Here is a 13,946-nt window from a genome sequence, read left to right as displayed (position 1 = left end):
CATCTGAATCTTTAACCTCGCACAACAGCAGTCGAAACGAAGATTGAAACGTAGTTGCTGTTGCTGCGGGGTGGCTGCACGGGTAGGAAAGGGAATAATATTCTTTTCGGCTGCTATATAGAGACTTACGGCTCATTTATTTCACACTCCGTACTCTCTGCGTGCTCACATACATGAAATACCTAAATAAATACTTGGGATTCATGAAAAATTGGACTCAAATAATAACCCATTTGAATAAATGGGAAATTAACTAAATTCTCCACGAAGTGAACAATTTCCCCTCGTAATAGCCCTCTCTGTAACTCGAAAACAGTGCTAGGATTGAAAATTTTCGACTGTTGGTTCACAAATGGTAAACGTTTAATTCAGGCAAAAAACGCATTTTTGGCATTTTTAATACCGTCACAAAATGGGACCTGCACTCTTTCTGACTCTCGCTTTTTGACGGGAAGAATCAATACATTATTATTGTTAATGCCCTATATCCTAGCGAGACGTGAACACGCATGCAGGGTTAAACTTTGATGTGAAACTAACGTACCCTTTCTCTCCCCGCAGTATCCATCGCGACCTGTTCTCTAGCGACTTTTGACGTTTTTCTTAACATTTCCGTGATCAAGCACAAGCAGCCAAAGCATATAGGAGTCGATAGAGAACTGTATCGAAAGTACAATTTTTCAGTCGCAATAAGGCTCAATTACCCAATGGAAAGGCGAAATTCATCTACCGCGGGTCTTTGTGGGGGAAGGGGAGGTTGCTTGCTCCTTTGGAGCTGCTTGGGGCTTACTCAAGCCTGATCTCGCGCCACTTTGCTAGAAAAACGAATCGGGTGAAGCAAAGCACAAAACTTGACATTTCAAATTTCAACCAACCGCGGGCTCAGCAGTGAGTTAGGAGTGTTAAGAAGCGACTGAAGCGAGCCAAGTTAAGTCTACGTAAAAAGTACCTGATAATGAGACATTTCGTTATATCTTCAATGAAATCAAACGAATTTTTCTTTAGATTAAATAATAGCAAATGTTTGGATTTTATTGCGAGAGGATTGACATTTTTGGCACTGAAAAATCTTGTTATATCACAGTCACGAGTGCAAAACGTCTTCATCATAATTAGCTGCACCCCTCCATTTGTTTCTTACAAAACTAGCAATACAATAAAGCAGTATAACAGTCAGTTGAAGAGCTGCTAATAGATAGAAGAAGAAGTCATAGTGGCCCTCAAAATGTGTTGCGTCAGGTTGGATCCAGCCAGGGGTAAGCGCTGCCAATAAGCCGATGCTAAAAAACGAGGCTAATCCTTCAAAAGCAGCGAGGAGGCCCATGACTAGTCCCTTGAGCGCCCTCGGAGCCAGGGTGTGTGCGAGTTCCAGACTTCCTATCGTTGCAAATACTTCCGACGTCCCTAGCAGACAATACTGCGGTGCTTGCCACAAAATTGAAACGGTGCTTGCGTTGTAAGTGGCGTGTCCTATTTGCTGAGTCACAAACCCCCTGAAATTAAGAAGAGTAAGTTTATTGGCATGTCATGTGATTTGAAAATACAAAGTTTGATTTTATAATTCAGCGGCTATGAGTGCTTAATAAAAATACTGGAAAATTCAGAAAATTAAGGGAAAAATTTCAAATTTCCCCAGAGAAACTAATCTCATATTCACCAGCAAAATATTTCAAAAAAGCCAAAATAAAATTGTTCTTAAGAACATTAACTTAAAAATATTAAAACTACACTACAAGACGATTAATTTATGCACATGATATTTCCACAGTAGGCGTTAAATTATAATTTCCGATACCCTTGAAAAGTAAGGGAAATTACGTACCCATTTTGCCAAGTTCTGATCGAAGCAGTTTCTAGCCCGCCAGCAGCAAGAATGGAAAAAGCCGCAATCACACATCCAATAGAAATCTTGACAGTGAGCTTGATGGTAAAACCCATTCTCTCCAACAATGGAATGAAGAATCCGTTGACGATGGGAATGAGTGCCAAAACAAAAATTTGGTCCACGAGACCAAGCCACGCCGTGGGAAACTAAAATATGGATCCACATTAACAAAATTCGCCAAAGAAAAATGAGAAGCAAATAATCACCATGAAGTCTCCCAAATCCACTTTTAAATGGACCGCTTGGGCTTGGAACCCAGAGTTGGACTGCAGGAAAATGAGCCAGTAGGGAATCATAAAGACGAGCAACAACAGCACCGGGCCCATTTTTTTGGCTTCGTCGACAGACTCGTCACTGTGGCTGCCACCGTACCTGATTTTGGCAAAGTCAAGCCAGCAGGGAGAGTTGTCAGCTGCGTTTCGATTGACAGGATCTAGCAGCTCTTCACTTCCCTCCACTGTAACTCGTGCGTATGGCTCTGTTGGACTGGAATTAAATTTTTTCTCAATTGAGGACAAGAGAAAATGATTGGTTTTTAGACACAGTTGTACCCTAAATAATTATTTGCCAAAATGGTAACAAAAAACTTATTTAAAGTTCTAATCTAATGACATTCACTAATATATTCAGTATTTTAGAGTTATTTCAGGCAATTATGATGTCGAATTTGGTCTCTGCATGATTAATAACCTAAAAAACGAAACCAAGTTTATTTAAGTTTAAGTTAAAGTTTTAAGTTAAAATTTTAAACCTTCAAGGTCAGACCCTGAAATTTTATCTGAAATATTTCCATGATTACAGTCTGGTTCAGGCTCTGAAGGTTTTACCTTATTTCTAAAAGTGTCAATATAATGTCCTGTTAGTTAGTCAAACTCGGAAATCAAATTCACCGACATTAAGCGAATTTTTAAGTAAAAGGTCATGGAAAAGCAGACTACGTGTTTAAAGCGTGGTGCGCTTGAGCATAATTTTTCGAGCCATAAACTCGAAAAACATCAATGGAGCTATCACCCTGAAAAATCATATTTTCAAAAAAGGTGATCTTGAACTTGATTTTCTTGAATTCTAAATTTAAGATTCAAATTTCAGTATTGAAAGTGAAGTCCTGATGTACGCATCTTAACAAACAACAATTGAATAATTGCTAGAATTTAACTCAAATAGAAATAAAAACTGTCTTAAAAAGGTCCGTAGAACTAAAACAAAGACTATTACGTCTTTTCAACAGGCTAAAAAAAGCAAAAATAATTTTGGGAGCTAAAAAATCCTACTGTATGCTTTTTCCTTGGATTTTCTTGGAGAACCTTACCTTTCCAGTCCTCTAGCTGCGATTCTGCCGGTGACCCCTTCCTTGACCATGTGCACCAGACCACTAATCACTGAAACATCTGAAGGGCTGTGAGCGACGAACACTCTTTTTCCTGCCAGCATGAGCATGAGTGCTAGAAGCAAAACTCCAGTCGCCACTGCGAACGCCGCCGGGAACCCATTCGTGGTGACTTGCTCCCAGTAGGCAATGCAGCCGACCCCTAACAGTGCTCCTCCATTGATGCACCAGTAGTAGAAGCTGAAGAAGGTTCTCAGGTTGCCATGGCGCATCTGGGAGAAGTTAGGAAAATGTCACAGGACGTGTGTAGAAAAATATAGTAGTTGAAATAGAGCTAAAAATTCTGAAAACCTGAGTGCCTGATTATTTGAAAACCTGATTATTTGGATTTTTGTTTTCTGATGATTGGAAAAATTGGGGTGTTTTACAAGCATCTGAGAAAATTGGCTATAAAGTTTGCATGCTAATCAAGCAATGATCATAAATTCTTGTCTCCTTTAATACACCAGTTGTATGAGCCCTTAGTGTTCGAGGCCGCCCGCCAACAGATGGCGCCACCGTATAATTTTGTAATAAATTTAATTTAATGCACTTTAGCTGTGATTTCAGACTCAATCCTGCTACTGTGTATTCTACACTCATTATTTTTACTTTTGACGTGCTAAAAACTTAAATCAATAGAAACATTGGAAAAGATTTTATATTTCAAAAAATAGTTTTTCGCGATTCTACAGCAATTGGCTGAACCGATTTTGGTTTTCAGAACGTCAAATGAAAGCGTATTAAGTGAAGAATGCACAGTGGCAGGATTGAGTTTGAAATCACAGCAGATGTGCCTTAAAATGAAATTTATTACGAAAATAAATGGTGGCGCCATCTGTTGGCGGCTTCAAACACTAAGGGCTATACAACTAACTTCTGGTGAGCTCTACTCTGTCAAAATCGATTATGATCAGATGATACCTGTGCAGCGCCAAAGGCAGGTACGTTTGACTTGACGGTGCCAACTGCCAGGCCGATGGCCACAATGATGGTGTAAATGTATGTCGTGCACCACTGTCCGGAGAAATCGGCCGAGCACCCTGCAGAGGCGAGTGCGTTGAAGGCCAAGGTGGTTAATGCACCGTACGCCATGACGTACAAGCAGAGTCCTCCGATGATTGTCCAGTAGCGGCCGACAACCGCGTCCGCCAGCCACCCAGCCGGCAGGGCCGAAAAGTAGGCCAGGCCGGTGAGCAGGAGGGTGGCCGAAAGGGCCTCATCGGAGCTCCAGGCCTTGGTCAGGTAAATGTACAGGTTGGTCAACACCGAGTAAAACGCCAGGCGCTCCAAGAAAAGCGTGGCCAACACCAGACCACCTGACAGGATGGTCAAACGGCTGTTCCATGGGCTGAAATAGTTGCTCAGTCTCCGATTTATCTCTGAGAGGAGCGACATTCGAGATCCATCTCTGTCCATCGTGTTTCACTCTGAAAAGTATGTAAAATATAATTTAGTGACCCATCAAAAACGTTATTTATGAGAATTGCATAACGAATTGAAATTATAATAATTGTAGAAGTATGGGTACATCAATATGTGATTCTTAGAAATTTCCTAATTTTTCAAAATTGATAAACAAAAACAAACGAACCTCTTCCTCTCAGAACGTTGGAATCAAAGTTTTACTCTCAACACAACCATTGTGTAAGAAACAGACACACTGACTATTTCGGCGCAGAAACAGAGAGCTTGTCGTCGTGTGTCATGTTTGAAATATTTGTATTAACAATGCAAACAACAATTAAAACAGTTGAGTGTGGTAATTTGTGTAATAATCCCTTCAACTAAATAAATACACTGAATAATTAAACGTCACTCTGTCAATTTAGCCTGAATTAGCCTATTTTTGCTCTGTTTTGAACTTTAAAGTTGATAGAGACCAGATGATTTCCAAGGAAGCTCTTTGTCGGATGAATAAATTTTTAGTATGCATCTCTCTCATTTTTCCATCGTTTTAGATTTAAAATATTTAAAGTATTGCTTAATTCATCCTAATTCAACTTTTTATTTCAAATTCAAATTAGACACATCCTCATACCAATCTAAATTTGAAATTTTATGAATAATATCTTGTTTTAAGCCTCCTTGTATGCTCAACATTGCTCATCTCAGACCCTGTGACCTCAAACAGCAAACAGATTTAAGAAAGTTTGGAAAGTTCAAACTCGATCGCTGGTAGAGCGTCGAACACTTCTTCAGCCAATCAAAAACCGCCAACCTAATTTACCCTGCCTCCGTGCCTCCTCAAATGGGCTTCCATGCTAAAGCGCCACCAATGAAATTTTTAGTAACTTCTTCGCTCGTACTTGGCCAATGGAAAAGGACCGACGTTGCTGACGCTTGAACGTGACGTCAACGTTTGGCATGGTATGGCTTTGGCATAACAAGGGGGAGTAACCACTGGTGCGTAAAAAACGTAAACAAATTTATTAGCATATCTCTAGTTTTATTGGGCCTTTGGAGCCGCTCATTAGATCGATACAGCAGGAAAGCATCGTGGAAATTGTGAGTAATCGCATTTCCATTTAAAACTTTGCTGGTTTGTGTGTTTTTCTGTCATACTTTTTTCTAAAATCTCTTACAATCATACCGTCCCAAACTCTTCGTTTTGAAAAACAAAAAGGTGACGTATTGTGTATGTTTGTACATAATGCGTTCTCCTCTGTGTCTTGAATTTACAAATTTTGGTGTCTAGCTTAGTTAAATTATGTTGTTGTTATATTTGTCAATGAATAGTTTATTTTGTTTTTTGCTGTATGATACATACTATGTAAGATTGAAATCTGCATCAAAATATATAGGTCAACGAAGGGGAGTTCATTCTAGGTGCATGTTTTGTCTGCAGAAGATGCTGACGCATAGCTGCAATGAGCGAGTCTGACGACACCGACGTCTTGGTTCTGATCCCTCACGATTTCTTTACTGTATCAAGCACTTCGGACGAAGAGCAACTTACAAAATCTCGACCAAAACGGACGAGGTTCTTCTCAAGGATGTCTCAGGATCGGTAATTTAACTGTTGTTACTGTACTCAAATTGATTTTGGGGAACGCGCCGCACATTATATTTGTAGGCTAAAGTAGAGCAGAATTTTAAATTGCATTTTAGTTTTATGCGTCTCTTAAATTGTTGAAAAGGCAGTTATTTCCAGAATAAAAAACACTCCTTTCTAACCCTTGATAAAAAAATTCAGAATTCACGGTCAATCCTTTCCTTTGTGTGTAATCATAGAGTACTCAAAATAACCTTGTGCACGGCCTGCCAAAACCAAAACTGGCCGAAACTTGACGGAGATGTGCTCCTATGACACAGATCCAAACCTGGCAGCACTGGCGATTTGAGCAAGATGCTCAGCTCGGCGGAGAACACACCGCACAAAAATTCATCGTCCGCGATTTACTTCAAGCCAGAAGAAGCTGCTAGTGCAGCTGGGCCTCGCTACAGCGCAGACTTCACCTCCAACCTGATGGCGAAAAGCAACGGCTTCGATTCGTCCAAGTTTCGCCGCAGCACCAGTGACCTGCCAACCTTGAACGACGCGCCCAAAGTGGGAGAGAGCCAGAAAGATGTTCCCGGAGAAGTAGCCTCACCTCCATACGCGTGTGGAGACAACATAGGTGCCGTGCCTGACCTTGGATTTGGGCTGCGGGCTTTTTTGGCCACGCTCGGCCCTCCTCACAATCAGCACCACAGCAAGTCACAAGATTCTCCAAGCAGGGTGCCAGTGCTCGAAGAACCGTTCGCCAAAAAGTACTACTTCCCTGTGGGAAGCTCTGAAAACTCAGCGTAAGGCTTTTTAAAACTATAACATGTGATATAAATTAATTTATTCTTAAAATGCAGCTCAAAACGTCAATTGGATTTTGATGACCAATCAACGCCTGTGCGAGGAAGCGCAGAAAAAGTTAGTGGCTTCATGAAAAGGCCGTCAGCTTTTGTTCCTGTTTCTGCTGATGCCGTTCCACGAGTTGCAGGTTGGTTCTATGGTTTTCTCTTGCTATCTATGATTTTATAAATTTGAGAAAAGGCAATACAGTCAGAATCCGTGCTTAAAACTGCAAATAAATAGTTTAGTAGCTGCGTTGTTAAAAAATCGTTTTGGAAAATTCTTATAATATCCCATTTAGCTCATTTAACTTCATGAAAAAGGATAAAATCAATTAACAGGTAACATAAACAAGAATTACTACAATAAGGATGGATTTGCTCAGACTCTCCTCCCTTAGTAAAAAACAAAAACATTTTTCAAGGTTAAGCTTTGACACCCCGTTTTAATTATTCCAAAAAGGGATACAAATAATATTCCAAGACAAGTATGATTTTTCCTGCGTGTGAGTAGTACGATTATTCCCAGAAAAAAACTGACTGTATTTTCGAAAATTATCTACGGCAAACCTTGGTTTGATATGAGAGTAACTGTGTGGCCCGATTAATTTTTGGACAGATCTCCAAAGGGGAAGCTCTCCTGGAACCCCATTACCAAGTCTAAGTCAAATGTGGAGAGACCCAGATGTTCAACCTCTGGGTCCGTCTGAGCCATCGCAGCAAGGTCCAGTCGACCCTTTGCTTTTGAGGCAAAAACTAGAGGAAGAAGTGTACAAACGAATGGTATGTGGCTTGATTTTTATTAAAATATTTGTAAATGCAACCCACTTGGATATTTTTAATTGTTACATGATAAATGTTGTGTTTGTAGGCTGCGCAAGGGCCAAAACAGGTACTAATATAAATTTGAAAAATCGCTTTCCGTTGCTTTTAACATTTAGCTAGAGCCCTTGGCATGCCAAATTGCGTCCTCACTTAAAATTCGAGAGTATTTGAATTTTGAATTACCCTGTCCTTAAAAATCATTTTTCGAATTGCCACGACAATTGGAAGAATTGTTGATATTTCGCCTGCGCTGAAAATTCCTATTATTTTAGCATTGTGAGCAAGTCATTGGTGACCTGCAGCAGAAACTGCTGAAGGAAAGTGAGAGAGTAGCTGTGGCCGCACAAGTCGATGCCAGAAAGGACGACTACCTTTCAAAGCTGAGGAATCGGTACGAGGGTACAGCTCGGCAGTGGTTGACAGAAAGAGAAAGAATGATGTTCGAAATGGCTGAGAAAAATGAGATGTGTGAAGCTAGCATACTGGTGTGTAATTCATATTTTGTTTTTATTTGGATCTATTTAACTTTTATTTCCTTACTCAGCGGCTTAGAAACTGCGAAAAGGAGCTTTCAAAGGCTCTCGACCTGGCCAGTGGCTTCCAGCAAAGGGCTTTGACTTTGGAACGAGGCAAAGCAGAGTTTGAGTCAGCTGCCAAAGCGAGAGAGGCTACCCTGGAACGAGAATGCCGCTCCCTTGAACAGGAAGTACTGAAACTAAGGGCGTCTGCTGAATTCGCAGAACAACATGAAAATAAGCGCTCGGACCAGTTGGCTTCACTCCAAAACAAACTTGATGATGTGAGTGTAAATTCTAGTTTCTCTCTTTGACATTTACAAACTATCCCTATTGCTTCTTTATCAAAAGGGAAACTGGGTAAGTTGTGTTGGGATTTTTGGGTCTTTCCTTCTAAATTTCACGGTCCTAGAAATGTCTGAAAACCAATCTTAATTATAGGAGAGGAAAGATAGACTGGCACTTGAATCACAGTACAAACGAGACGAGGCGCTCTTATCAGAGGCCAAAGACCTGAAACTCAAAGTTGAAACCCTACAACAATCTTTGGACGAGGCAAAGCGTAGAGAGGTACCGATTGAAACTTTTTTCAACTCTTTCTGAAGCCATATTGCGTTAGAAAACTGCCAAGCAGGAGGTAAAGGAGCTCACGCAAGCAATGGAACAAAGCAGAAACACATTGAAGGAGCAGTACCAGGCACAACTGGACCAAGTTGTTCGTTCTAAGTTGAATGAATTCCAAACACAGCTTGACCAAGCCGAAGCCGCTATTCGGACGCAGTGGGAGAATAAAGAGGCGGAAATGTCCGCAAAACATGCCAAAGTGCTCAGTGAGTTGGAACAAAGGTATGCTCTCTTTTTAGGATTTGGTCAAATTATTAAATTTGTCAGGGCTATTAGGTGGAAATATTTGGATTTTAGTAACTTACGAAACTTCGAAGAAACGGCCAGAAAATTTAAAATTAATTTTTTTGCTTAGGTAAAATTCAACTGGGTTCACAGACTAGGTTTGATGAGACAAATCAATTGATAATCTGAGAAAAATTTACATTGTTCTTGAATTTTTCTGAAAGCTGATGAAATGTCCAATTTTTATGTATTAATTAAACCCCGATTTTTTTTTACAAAAAATTCAGTTACATGATTGTCTGAAAATTTAATAAAATACATTTTTAAAGCTGTTTCTCTCAGCTAAAATAATTAAGCTTTGGCAGTCAGCTTTCAAAGTTAAAAATTATCGGAAATGTCATCTCAAACAATATATTTTGTAGTTGTCGAAAATTCATGACGCAAACAAAAACTAGCGTAATAATTCGATTATTAATAATTTCCATTCAAGATCACTTTCCCATGCCAAATTTTATTTCAATTTTTCAGGCACCTAAATGAACTGAAGCAAGTTGAGGAGAGACACTCAAGAGACATAGTCTGGTGGAAGCGCTCTTTGGCAAAAGCCATGGAGCAGATTCAAGAACTGACCAGCGAGCTGGAGAAACAAGAAAAGCACAAAGAGCAACTAGCATCCAAGATGCGTAGCTTGCTGCAGAGCCAATACCAACAAGCGACCAACTTGATTTGGGAGCAGCCAACTGCATCAGTAAATTCACTTGCATGTTGAGCAGCCATCAAGATAACCAATTTTTTCTTTGTCCAGGGGGATAGCAAAGGACCTGATGCTCGACCGTGGATGAACAGCGATCCTCAAGTTTCTTCCAGTATGAGTGAAAGCAGAGATCAAGAGCAGCTGAAAAAATACATTGAAATGGTAATAATTAAGGGGGACAGTAATTGACATGAGTGATTAATTCATGGATTTATTTTCAGCTGCTCTCACGACCAGTGGGTGATCCTCTTTTGCAAGATCATGAGAGTTTTAGAAGAGATAGACCCTCAGGCTCATTTGCCGCCGAAATGGATTTTTCCAATTTGACTCTGACTGATAAAAACAAGCCGTCTAAGGATGCAAGTCAAAAGCCGCCCTGGAAACCAGCATGAACTTTTTAAAACTTTGAACTGAAAGCCAATTGAGATTCAATTTTTTAGAGTTGCTGATAGTTGGACCATAATCAGTGCTATTTATTGTTTACCTCACTTTAAGTATTGCACTCTTGTGTATATTATTCACTTTAGCAAGTGTGTTTAATGTTTGATTAATTGCAAACAGCTCAAGTTATAAAGCACTCTTCTCAAACAAAGTTAATAAGCATTTATCACAGAATAAACAAAAATGTTTTAGTTACAGTTCCTTGATATCTCAAAAATTTTGAGAAAAAAAGATTTGATCCTGTGTGAAATTTCATTTCATGAGAGAAATGAGTAAAATTGAATTTGTGGTATAAAATAAAACAATTTCAATGGATTAAATAAGACAATTTATCCATCCAATTTTAAATCAACCTAAGGTTTACCTCCATCATTTGTGTACGTGAAAATATTCTAGCTTTTAAAATATTTTAACAATTTGGTTATTTTCTACCACATTCCTCCATCTTCTGCCCAACAGCATCCGTTCCTTCAAGGGCAGCAAGTACAGTTGGGTCATCAACCTTTAGGGCAGACACCTCAAAATCATCATACATCTCCAACAAAGTGAATCTTGTCAGGTCGACTGTAGGTTCATTCAAAGTGGACAGTTCCGCGAGCAATTCAGATGAACGGATCCTCAGGTCTGTGACACAACGGTCACACTCCATCAAAATCTTGTCCAGCTTGTTCAGTTCCTCAATGATTGCCATTTCGTCCAATTCTTGGTTTTCATTCAGTTTCGCGATGTTTTTTGCAGCCATGACGCTTGGTCGTTAAGAAAGATTTTTTAAAAACGGAACCTGAAAATAAATCAAAAGAGCGAATGAAAATTCCAGATAAATACATATAGTTGACTATGTAAAAGGCTTTGAAAATAATATCAAAAATAATATAATGCCTTTTACATCAAGAACCATAATTCCGTTAAGAATAATTTCGGAACGTCAATTTAATGTCTGACTGTGTCTGACCTGCGTAGAATATATTTTTATTTTTCTTACCTCAATCTGCTTAGTTAGTTCTACGATGAATCTGAGAGTGATAAATTGACGGGAATCGAGAAAACCTAGAATGTTGGATGCATGGGCGCATATATATACTTTGGTTCTCCAGGAATATTAGTATGAATTCGCGGTAATATTTGTTCGCGCCTCTTTAGTGGGAACTTAATACACAACACATTTTGACCAACGTAACAACTCCATTAATTATATTAAGAAAATACCGTAGCCATAATAAAGAGACTTTGAACATAGAAGAATAATAAAATTAAAATCAAGTTATTTATTTTTAAATCAATACAAAAATTGTCATCGGAACCCATTCGGAAATCAAAACATAAAGTTAGACTTCGGTGCCCTGTTAAGTTTTTCATTCCAAATTCCAACAAATCGCAGTAAACACTCACTGCCGCAAGATGGCTCTAAAGGTTAGATGCCTGGTGGGCTAGTCTGTGTCTGTGTATGTTTTGATCGGCGATCGGCCAGAGGAAAGGAATGACGAATTTATTGCAGAAAATTTATGTTTATTAACTGATTTCTGCAAAATATTTTCATCATCATTTACTAGTTAAGCTAAAATATGACCGACAAAGAATATTCGGGACTGTCGGTAAGTTGAAATATTGTTGTAAGTTAAAAAAAAAATCAAAAAACTATAATTTTATTCAATTCAGCTTGACCATTTTAAAATGCTCTAAGCTCTAACCGCTGCAAATAAAATTGCAAACAAAAAGTGTATTATAAATGCAAAATATACAATCGTATCCATTTATTTTTCAATATAAATTACACGTCCGCATTATTTCACATGTTTAAAATGCAACACTTTTCCTTTCAGAAAGAGGAAATTGCTAGGCAGTTCAATTTCCTGCCCGAGCGAAAATCCAAGATCGCAACTTTGTTAAAACAAGAGGAGAACACCAAGGAAGCTTATTGCATTTGCCGGTCATCAGACTCAAACCGGTTTATGATGTATGCTGATTTGCTGTTATAAATTTGTATACATTATTTTGATATTTTTCCAATTTTAGTGCTTGTGACAACTGTGAGGAATGGTACCACGGAGACTGCATCAATATTTCGGAAAAGGACGCTAAATATATCAAGCAATACTTCTGTGTGGTTAGTTGAATTAAAATGAAATTGACAATTAATGTTGAATCTTGTTTAAAGCGTTGTCAAGAAGATGATCGTAGCTTGAAAGTCGTTTACAAGCCACGGAAGAAGGAAAAGGGATTAACACCTTTAACGCCTACTTCCTCCCAACCCAAGAAGCGGAATGATAAATATGAAGAGAAGAAGCAAAAGAAAAGAGACAAAGCTGCTGAAGGATGTATGTTTCTACACAAAATACACATTTTTTTTATTTTTTAATCAATCTAAATCTAATTGCAGACTCCGGAGGCCAGGCCCGTGCATGTGGCAATTGCGTCAACTGCTGTCAAAAAGAAGACTGTGGACGATGTGACTATTGCAAAGACATGAAAAAGTTTGGCGGTCCTGCTAGATTGAAACAAAAATGTCGACAACGCCAGTGTTTGGTACGGCTTACTCTTTTCAAGCAATTAGAAATCAATCTAATATTTATTTTTATGAAAAAATTACATCATTCCCTGCATCAGCGGTCAGATTAAAAAAATATAAACTGCTTATTTTAAAGATTTAGATATTTCAGCTTTCCTAATAATAGAAATATTTATGATCCAGTTAAAACCTGTTATATATATTCCTTTTACATTATGTTTATTTTTAGAAAATAGAAATAAACGTTATTTTAGAGTGTTAAATCCCCAGATTTCTCGTCTTAAAAAATCTTGTTAGTAAAATGCACTCGATTTGATTTTAATTTGTAACAGAGTCAAGGCTGGAGCAATCACCAAGTGGCAGTTCCTTCCAAGAGGAAAAGGAAGGACTCTGACAGCGACGGAGAAATGGTCAACCCGAAACTGTTCATCAAATCAGCCCGTCAGTGCTATGGTCCAAAATGCGTGAACGCCGCGCGAGTCGGCTCGAAGTACTGCAGCGAAAAGTGCGGCATCACGTTGGCTAGTCACAGGATCCTATCGGTTCTGCCGCAGAGAATCCAGGAGTGGAATATGACGCAGAGCGTGGCCGACGACAGAAACAGAAAGCAGTTGGAAAAGAACAGAAGGCAGCAGATGGAGGTTCGAAAAAATCTGGACAAACTGGACAAGAAGCACTTGGAGCTGGACAGGCTGTTGGAGAAAGCGAGCATGCTGGATTTTGACCCTGATGCGGATGGCGAAGGAGAAGAGGAAGCTGAAAACAGCATGTACTGCATCACCTGCGGCCACGAGATCCACACGAGGACGGCCATTCGACACATGGAGCGCTGCTTCAACAAGTACGAGAGCCAGGCGTCCTTTGGCTCAATTTACAAAACTCGCATTGAGGGAAACAACATGTTTTGCGACTTTTACAATCCTGCCAACGGGACCTACTGCAAACGCCTGAAGGTATTTCATTCAGAAATTTAACTA

The 13,946-nt window shown here is 39.3% G+C and overlaps 3 protein-coding genes across 11 annotated transcripts in view; 2 read left to right on the top strand and 1 right to left on the bottom strand.

Moving 5' to 3' along the window:
- Window positions 1–994: 994 nt before the first annotated feature.
- On the bottom strand, window positions 995–5,152 carry LOC135945639 (solute carrier family 15 member 4-like). The gene is made up of 6 exons (XM_065493454.1): window positions 4,846–5,152; window positions 4,176–4,681; window positions 3,195–3,484; window positions 2,092–2,371; window positions 1,823–2,031; window positions 995–1,493 (listed from the first exon to the last, which is right to left on the bottom strand). The coding sequence occupies exons 2-6, from the start codon at window positions 4,668–4,670 to the stop codon at window positions 1,085–1,087; spliced, it is 1,683 nt and encodes a 560-aa protein (XP_065349526.1). The 5' UTR covers window positions 4,671–4,681; window positions 4,846–5,152; the 3' UTR covers window positions 995–1,084.
- A 458-nt stretch (window positions 5,153–5,610) lies between these two features.
- Window positions 5,611–10,750, top strand: Cnb (Centrobin). Of its 8 annotated transcripts, none has more exons than XM_065493446.1 (13): window positions 5,611–5,759; window positions 6,100–6,261; window positions 6,567–7,040; window positions 7,098–7,228; window positions 7,699–7,862; window positions 7,951–7,971; window positions 8,177–8,389; window positions 8,449–8,703; window positions 8,861–8,989; window positions 9,039–9,265; window positions 9,797–10,016; window positions 10,074–10,184; window positions 10,244–10,749. In XM_065493446.1, exons 2-13 carry the CDS (start codon window positions 6,122–6,124, stop codon window positions 10,412–10,414), a joined length of 2,256 nt encoding a protein of 751 aa, XP_065349518.1. In that variant the 5' UTR covers window positions 5,611–5,759; window positions 6,100–6,121; the 3' UTR covers window positions 10,415–10,749. The 8 variants fall into 8 exon arrangements, with proteins under 8 accessions (XP_065349518.1, XP_065349525.1, XP_065349523.1 ...); XM_065493451.1 differs by having other exon boundaries at window positions 5,639–5,657; XM_065493449.1 differs by having other exon boundaries at window positions 5,643–5,759; window positions 6,103–6,261.
- Window positions 10,751–11,899: 1,149 nt separating this feature from the next.
- The window catches only part of LOC135946563 (CXXC-type zinc finger protein 1-like), a 176,827-nt gene continuing 174,780 nt past the window's right edge, over window positions 11,900–13,946 (top strand). For both annotated transcript variants that reach the window (XM_065494835.1, XM_065494834.1), the window contains exons 1-6: window positions 11,900–12,055; window positions 12,284–12,417; window positions 12,477–12,567; window positions 12,619–12,778; window positions 12,841–12,986; window positions 13,302–13,922. In XM_065494835.1, coding sequence (XP_065350907.1) covers window positions 12,026–12,055; window positions 12,284–12,417; window positions 12,477–12,567; window positions 12,619–12,778; window positions 12,841–12,986; window positions 13,302–13,922 — 1,182 coding nt within the window. In that variant the 5' untranslated portion in view covers window positions 11,900–12,025. The remainder of the gene's footprint in view (window positions 12,056–12,283; window positions 12,418–12,476; window positions 12,568–12,618; window positions 12,779–12,840; window positions 12,987–13,301; window positions 13,923–13,946) is intronic.

The sequence above is a fragment of the Cloeon dipterum genome, chromosome X (assembly GCF_949628265.1).
Source record: "Cloeon dipterum chromosome X, ieCloDipt1.1, whole genome shotgun sequence".
Taxonomy (NCBI): Eukaryota; Metazoa; Arthropoda; class Insecta; order Ephemeroptera; family Baetidae; genus Cloeon; species Cloeon dipterum.
The sequence above is the reverse complement of the archived record's forward strand: the minus strand, read 5'-3'. Positions and strand labels throughout refer to the sequence as shown.

Coding starts and splice junctions, on each gene's coding strand:
- LOC135945639 (XM_065493454.1), bottom strand. CDS start 4,670: ATGGACAGAGATGGATCTCGAATGTCGCTCCTCTCAGAGATAAATCGG. Junction 2,032..2,091: donor TGGATTTGGGAGACTTCATG/GTGATTATTTGC, acceptor TCCATATTTTAG/TTTCCCACGGCGTGGCTTGG. Junction 1,494..1,822: donor ATCAGAACTTGGCAAAATGG/GTACGTAATTTC, acceptor TCTTAATTTCAG/GGGGTTTGTGACTCAGCAAA.
- Cnb (XM_065493452.1), top strand. CDS start 6,122: ATGAGCGAGTCTGACGACACCGACGTCTTGGTTCTGATCCCTCACGAT. Junction 7,229..7,698: donor TGCCGTTCCACGAGTTGCAG/GTTGGTTCTATG, acceptor ATTTTTGGACAG/ATCTCCAAAGGGGAAGCTCT. Junction 10,185..10,243: donor TGAAAAAATACATTGAAATG/GTAATAATTAAG, acceptor ATTTATTTTCAG/CTGCTCTCACGACCAGTGGG.